General features: G+C 41.0%; 1 protein-coding gene across 1 annotated transcript in view; it reads right to left on the minus strand.

The window, feature by feature from the left end:
- PGM5 (phosphoglucomutase 5) overlaps window positions 1-8094 on the minus strand; it is a 168704-nt gene that overhangs the window by 22092 nt on the left and 138518 nt on the right. The window contains exon 10 of the mRNA XM_008066062.1: window positions 6320-6454. Coding sequence (XP_008064253.1) covers window positions 6320-6454 — 135 coding nt within the window. The remainder of the gene's footprint in view (window positions 1-6319; window positions 6455-8094) is intronic.

The following is an 8094-nucleotide window of genomic DNA, read 5'->3' on the forward strand; positions in this document are numbered from 1 at the left end:
AATCTTGAATTTGTAGTTGGCCAGGCAGAAATGTAGGTAGCCTGGGACCCCATTTGCAGCTAGTATCTGTAATGGGGCAGTCTTGTAGGACTAAGCCTTTCATCTCTGGGGTCTGGGCTAAATTCAGAAAGTGTTAGAACTGAATCGAATTGAATTGTTGGACACCCAGGTGAAATCAAATAATTAGATAGTCAGAGGAAAAAAAACCTCTCAATAACACTGAATTGAGGCTCCAGGTATAGCCTTGAACTCAAGGACAAGTAAGAAGAGATTCTTTCTCTTCTGACCTCAAGCATCAGCAAGGACAACATGGATTTTGCTATAAGAAAACCTACTTTAGATCGCCAGTTCAGAAATTATTTGCTCCATGGATCTGAACTGCTCCCTAACTCAGTTTCCTCACCTGCAAAAACAGGCTAAGACCATTGAAATGGTGAATAAGATAACAGATGGAGACTGGCACATTGTAGTGAACCCTCAAAGACAGGAGGAAATTTGATAGTAGCACCAAGGTTTATACTGAGTAAAAAATATTTGCGTTTGCTGTGTGATATATTGGTCTGAGACATTTAAAAGTGATTAACTGTCAGTATTGCATTAATTTAGCAAAATTTTATTGGGCATTTACCGTATACAGGTGCTATTCTGTGCACTGGGGATGCAGGGAACTAAACTAACAACTTCCCAGCCTGTCATTCTACCGGGTGGAGACAGACAATAAAATAAACTAGAAAACAAGTAAATATATATGTGAGATGGGGATAAATGCCATGGAGAAAGTAAAGCAGATTAGGGAGAGAAGTACCCAGATGTGAGGTCTATTTTATATCAGGTGGCCAGGGATGCCCTCACTGAGAAGCGAGGAGACAAGCCATGTAGATGCTGGAAGGAAATGCATTCTAGGTAGAGGGAACGGCCAGTGTCAATACCATGAGGAAGAGTGTTCTTGTTATATTCACCGAACAATAACTGGACTAGAGAGAGAGGAATAAGAAGAGAAGTAGGAGATGAGATCAGAGGGAGAAGGCAGGGCATTTCCAGTAGGCATTCAAGGCCTTGGTAATGGTTTTGGCTCTTCTCTGAGTGAAATGAGGGAAGGATTTTAGCAGAGCAATGATGTGTTTGAGAAGCACTCATCTAATTAGCATCATCTGGGAAGTTTTTTCAAAAAACACATGACCTGGGCAACCTCCTCATGTGCCCCTCCCCACAATTAAAGTAGAGTCTCTAGGATTGGGACCCAGGCATGAACAGGTGTATTAAATGCATTTTTGACTTATAGTATTTTCAATTTACAATGGCTCTAACATGGTTTAGAAGAACCACTCTGGTTGCTCTGCTAAGAATTTGGGGTAGGGAATAGGCAAGAGCAAAGGGAAAGGGGCCAGTAAGGAGACTAGGTGCTGTAGTGCTCTAGAGGAGAGAACAGTTCTGGAACTCTGGGTGGAAATGGTAGAGGTGGTGAAAAGGGGTCAGATTCTGGATGTGTTTTAAAGGTCACATTGGTAGGATTTACTCTTGAATTAGAGTTTATAATACCGAGTGATCTCTCACAGAAACAAAGAACTAAGTATCACATGTTCTCACTCATAAGAGGACCTTGAACAACTACTGTCTTACTGTAGGAAAGGGATTAAAAGTAGCGGGAAACTGCGGGGTGCCGGGTGGGGGTTGGGGAGTGGGGAGCTGGGATTGACAGTAGTTGATATCTGCCCGGGGAAGGGGGGCATACCTCATCAATAAGAGTAACTGCACAATGAATATTTGTATACCTAACACTGAATTGTACCCCATAATTTCAAATAAAAATTAAAAGAGAGAGAGAAAAAAAAGGAAGTGGTGTGTGTGTAAGAGAAAGAGGTGTCAAGGATAAATCCTAGGTTTATTTTTTTTTCAGAATCATTTGGAAGAAAAATGCAAGGTGTTGGGGTTTGTTTTTGGTGGGGGTACAGGAGATGGACAGTTCAATTTTGCATGTATTAAATTGGTAATTCCTATAAGACATTCAAAGGGATTCCAACAGGCAATGAAATAGAAGCAGCCAGAGACCAATGTGCAGAAGGGCACTAAAAACAGGTGTTGGTCATCCCGCAGTTTTAAACAATTTAAGGTCCAGCTGCTAGGGCTTCACAGTTTATGAAGTGCGTTGCCTTTCAACGTGTGGCTCCTGGACCAGCAGCACAGTATGGTTTGAAAACTTGTTAGAAATGCTCAGTCTCTGGCCTTCCTCATACCTGAGCCAGAATCCACATTTTAACAAGATCCCCAGGTGGTTACTGTATAACTAAAGTTTGAGATGTACTCATCTAATTAGCATTATCTGGGAAACTTTTAAAAAAAATACTGGTCCCTTGCTAGAACAATTAAAGTAGTATCTCTAGGCCTGCGACTCAGGCATGGGTAGGTGTATTGAATGCATTTTTGACTTATGGCATTTTCAATTTACAGTGGGTTTTTTGGGACGTAACTTCATTGTAAGTCCAGGAGCATCTGCATCCTGGTTTAGATGGCAACTCATATGTTCCCCCTATGTAAAACAAAATGGATCTATACTTTGTTTCTGGATCATGAGGTCATATTAAGAACAGGCAGAACAAAACGACAGCCTTTGGTTTGACAAATTAATCAAACATAGAAGGACTTCCAGTGCTTAGATATTTGTTGTTAAAATCTTTTAGGTACATGTGACAGACATAAATTCCTCAGCTTCCAGGAAGGCTGGGGAAATCAGGCTCTTCCCAAGGACTGGGGTGGGATGGGGTATGTTTATGTTCAGCAATGAAAGAACCAAAGCCAAGGGTTGATTAGCCACAAGCTGATATCAGTTTGAGATTATCCTCAACCTTAACAAAATCTCTCCTTCCTTTTCCTTTTGGATCTTCTATTGTTCATTAGCTACTCCACCCACGGGTTCCAAGGGACAAGGGAAGAAGGTCAGTACAGAGCTAATTTAGCAGCCCTGCTAACAAATTGGTTGGAAAGAAGATGGAAATGATTGTACTGTTTCTATTTACCTGTGAATTTAAATTATTTTGGCTCATCTCTTTTTCAAAATTATTACCAGCTGGCTTGAGGACTCATTGAAGACCTACTGATTGGCAGTAAAATTAAAGTAAACTTGTATATTTGAAATGATGTAGTCTTTCAGCAATAGGTCTTTGGAAGCTTTTCTTCCTGATTTACCAGAATCCCATGCGTGGGGGCAGGGCAAGCACCTTCTCATCTCCTCAGGGCCTTCCCCTTGTCTTTCCTCCCCTTACCACCAATTCATAGGCGCATGTGGATAGAATTTTTAAGAAATATTTTTTGATGTAGGTAAGAAATTATTTGACATGAACTTAAAACCAATAGCATAATCACTGTTATACAAAAGGATGCAAATAGAAAATCTACATGTGGGAGTTGAGATCCATGTGCATAGAGATGATATCACAAGTTTTCTTAATTGCATCGATAGATTAGTTACAAATATCTCTGCAAGGCAAGCAATGTAAATGTCTAAAACACGCTCCGTTCACATGTGTTCAGAACGTCTGGAAGGGAAACCATTCATGTATAAAGTAGCCAGATGCTAACTAGTCATTTGAAGGGAATGCTCTGTCCTCTTGCAAAATAACTTGAATGTAGATGGCTATTGAGTTAGGGTAGGTAAAACATTAAAAGCTACCTGTTGAATTGAAGTAAGACTATCAATGGAATCTGCAGGTTAGAGAAAGTGGTAGGGTTCTTTCTGTAGCTGAGAAAACAACACAAGCTGGTCTTCCCCAGTCAGGCCCTGGATCAGTAATACCACTAGCTGCTTGAGGATCTTAGATCTTCCTTATCAGTTAATCAAAGGCTTTTTTTTCCACAGCTCTTAGGTGACAGAAGCAGGTGATCCTAGAACACAACCCTATAAGGAACCCCCAAAACATTCCAACTTAAAGGCTTAGGTAGACTTGAAGAGTAATTAAGACTGGTAGGTGGCTCAGCCTATAATCCTGCGCCTTGGGAGGCTGAGGTGAGTGGATTGCCTGAACCCACAGGTTCAAGACCCGCCTGGGCAACCTGGTGAAACCTCATCTCTACAATAAATCAAAAAATTAGCTGGGCGTGGTAGTGCGCGCCTGTAATTCCAGCTACTTGGAAGGCTGAGGCGGAAGGATCGCCGGAGCCCCAGCAGGTCGAGGTTGCAGTGGCCGGGAGTGGCCACTGCACTCCAGTCTGGGTGACAGAGTGAGACTCCAACTCAAAAAAAAAAAAAAAAAAAAAAAAAATGACTGGTAGGCCTGTTGATAGAATCTTCTTCCTTTTCCCTAGGTGTTTAGATTTCTCTTAAAATCTTACTCTATATTAAATCTTAACTTAAATGCATTACATGATAGGGCTTAAGTTGGTAAGTCAATGATGTATGGCATTTGAATAAGCAGTTCCATTTTAATGCAAAGCTTTTAGCTAGATCTTGTGCTGAGGCTCACCTAGCTGGGTCTGGGAAAATTCTTGCTTTTCGCTAGAAGGGGGAGGAATATCAGCAATTAGAAAAGCAATATCAATGAAGGGAGTCACCAGCCCTTCACATTGGCAAATTCTTTATACCAACAGAATGAAAAATGTGCAGGAATGGAGATCAAAACAAGCATTATTTATGTTTTTGTTACCCACAAAACCTTCTAAGCGCAGGCCTATAGAGGTTTTCAGCTTCAAAGGAAGCTTAGAAAAAAAGCACCACTTTGCTTTGGTGAACTACCTCAGGGAAAGATTCATGTGTGTAAGATAGTTTTCACATTTGTCCAATGGCCTGGGCTCAGTCCAGTGTGCAAGGTAAATAAAAATAAGCAAATATCATTAAGTACTTACCCTGTGCAAATAGGGAAAAGAATGTTGAGAAAAAATAGCCTCGAGTTAGAGTGAGTCACAGTTGGTGAGGCCAGAAATATCATTCCTCAGGTTGTACGTAGCTCTGGACTTTCAGGCCCTTGCTTGAATCTCCCTCCCCAACTTGAGATGTAGAAGAGAGTTTTATTCGGAAAGAGAGGGTAAGCCTCCAATTCTTGCATGATTTGGTACTATCTTGGGCAAAATGTACTCACTAACAAATTATTTTGGCAGAGCATGGTCCATCTCCTGCATGGAAAGGCTATGACCCTGAGAGGAAGAGCCAAGAGCTTTATGCTGGCCATGTGCTTTGCCCACTCACACTCCTGGTAACCTTGAGAACAGCTCTCAGTGCCCCCAAACCTCTATTTCCTCATCTAGGATGATTTTACTCCAGACAGATCATCTGGTTATAGGGTCAGGTGTAAGGAACTATGGCTCCATTATTACCAAGTTCTTTGAGACTCTCCAAAGAAAGGCACCATGAAGAAAATACATGAAAAAGGTACTATGAAAAATGACAAAGAAATAAACTGCTTCCTAGCATCGTATTCCATCAGGACAAATTATAGCTGGAAATTCCAAGCAACTCTAAAATGAGTGCAGTATTTCTCTGTTTCTCTACTTTTCCACAAAAGAAATACAGTCGATGGAACCAATATTTTTGATCTCAAAAAATCATGTTATCAAGGAACCTGCTTCAAAACCCAGATTGGAGTGACAACCAAGGAGACAGGAGCAGCTAGCAGTGTAGCTTGAAGTACCCAACAGTAGAGTGGGTCCTTTCTGGTATTAATTAATGTTGCCTGGAGCTTTAATGAATGTGGGAGTGTGGGAAGGCTTACGGTTGCGCTATTTATGATTTTTTCTGAGTTCTTAATTAGCTCTATTGTTGAAAGCTTGAGGGGACTTTGCCAAACACAGGCTGGCCTAGCCTTGTTGATGTCCTCTCTCAACAGGCCATTGATAGCTCCCCACCCCACAGTGTTCTGTACAGCAATCTCAGAGAAAAGCCCAGAGAAGCATTTGTATTTGGCACCTTAAGGTCATGGTCCAACCCAGAGTTATCCAAATACTTGGAGATTCAAAATTTATAAGAGCAAAGTCAAGGCTCTAAGCAGTTTAACCAGCTTGACTCTAACTCAATATTTCTTTATCTATAAAAGATGCCTTTTTTTAAAACATCAGTCAAATTAAACTACTGAATAGCCAAGAGAAGAAAATTGCTTGGGAAATACTGTTCTAAGCTTATTATAAATGCTGGAGAGCAATCTTTCTGTTTCAAACACAGTAATGAATGAATTAAACTTGCCTGAAGTGGCACTAGGCTTGCCCAACAGCTGAAGCTATCAATATGCTTTTTCAGAAGGTAAAATCACTCCCATTAAAGATGCACAGGAACTCTCTAAATATGCCAAGAGCCATGAGACATACAGTGCTGAGAGCATGGCTCTGCTTTTTGTACCTGTGGCTCCTGGTCATGGCCGCTGGGATCCCTCTCGTAGCTCTCTGCGTACAGTCTGATGGTGGCCCGCACACCACTGGAGGAACTGAGCCGGAAGATGAGCCGGGACGCATCCGAGAAAATGATCCTCAGGCCCTGAGACCAAGAACATCCAGAACAGATCAGTGAACAGATGAATACACAGGTAACGATAATTAATATCCACTACAGAAATCTGCATGTTTCTATGATCTAATCACAAGCAGAATCATGATAATTTCTTTTTTTTTTGGAGATGACTCCTTTGCTTTATTCATTTATTTTTCATAATCAATATTTTTTTATTATGGTTTTGTAGGGTACAGTTAAGGGTTAGGTGTACAATTACATTTCATTCAGGCACTCTGTTGATAAGAGGTGTTTCCCCATCCCCAGACAGATATTTGCTACTGTTAATCCCATCTCCCTCCTCCCCCGCATAGTTTCCCAGTACCGTTAGTCATTTTCTTATAGTATTACATTGAATGTTCAAGGTCCATTATATGAGTGAGAACATGTGATACTTGGATCTTTATTTCTGTGAGAGGTCACTCAGTATTGTAGACTCTAGTTCCATTCAGGTTGCTGCGAAATTCATGATTTTGTTCTTTTTTATGGCTACGTAGTATTCCACATGATAATTTCTATTGGCTCTGGATAGAGGGCAGTGTGATGAACCTGGTTATGGTTACCCATGTGTCTCTTTATTTGACTTCTGATGCTTTGTGGTTAATGTTGGGGAAGAATTAGGAACAAAACTATGAACAGATTCTCAATTTCTCTTGGTCCCATGATGAAGGAATCAGAAGTAAGTGGAGGTAACAAGGATGAAATAATATTTAACAAATATCTCCGGGGTCAAAGTTTTTCTCTTGTAAACCTGCTGGACATAATGAGGGTAGGACATTCATCTATTATAGTAACACAAATTGCCCGTGTTAAGGTTAGACCTTACACATTCCTTTGGTAGCATTGGAACCCTGTGACGAAGTGCTCAGGGCTGGGGCCTCAGCTGGGCTCTGGGAGTTGCTGAGTACATTCCCACTTCACCCTCCTGGCTCTCTCTTTTTACCTGTAAGACCTGACCACCATGATGGGAATGTAGGCAGAACTGTGGCCACACCTACTAGAACTGCCTAGTATTAATTCCTTTTTGGCGCAGAACATCGCCATTCTCTATCTTTTCTCAGCAGTGGCAGAGATATTTTAAAATTATCACCATAATAGGATCATACTGTGACTTCTGTTGAAGGAAATGTGCTCTCCTGACAACGGATAAAGTCATTGTTGGAAATAAGCATATTGGCAGGGACCAGGGGAAGGAAGAGGAGGGAACAAAATAATGTGTCTGGTGACTTGTAAATTCTGAAAAAGTAGATGTCTCAGGCAATGTTGACACCATTTTTTCCTAAGCAATTTATCCTTGAAACTTCTCTGGTCTCAAATCTTGCTTGTTAACAATAAGTCATTATCAAATATATATAGCTATATACCTACTGCATACATCTGCCTGCAATTCTTTATCTCCACCCCCATCAGGTGATATCTGCTGGAGGGCACTATAGTTGCATCTGAGTGACTTTTGACTGTTTAAGTTTTATTTATTTATTTATTTATTATTATGAAGTTGTGGGGTACAGTTAAGGGTTAGGTATACAATTGCGTTTCATTCAGGCACCCTGTTGATATGGGGTGTTTCCCCGTTCCCAGACAGATATTTGCTACTGTTAATCCCATCTCCCTCCCCTCCCCATAGT

Source organism: Carlito syrichta, unplaced genomic scaffold, assembly GCF_000164805.1.
Source record: "Carlito syrichta isolate Samal-C Ts95f unplaced genomic scaffold, Tarsius_syrichta-2.0.1 Scaffold308839, whole genome shotgun sequence".
Taxonomy (NCBI): domain Eukaryota; kingdom Metazoa; phylum Chordata; class Mammalia; order Primates; family Tarsiidae; genus Carlito; species Carlito syrichta.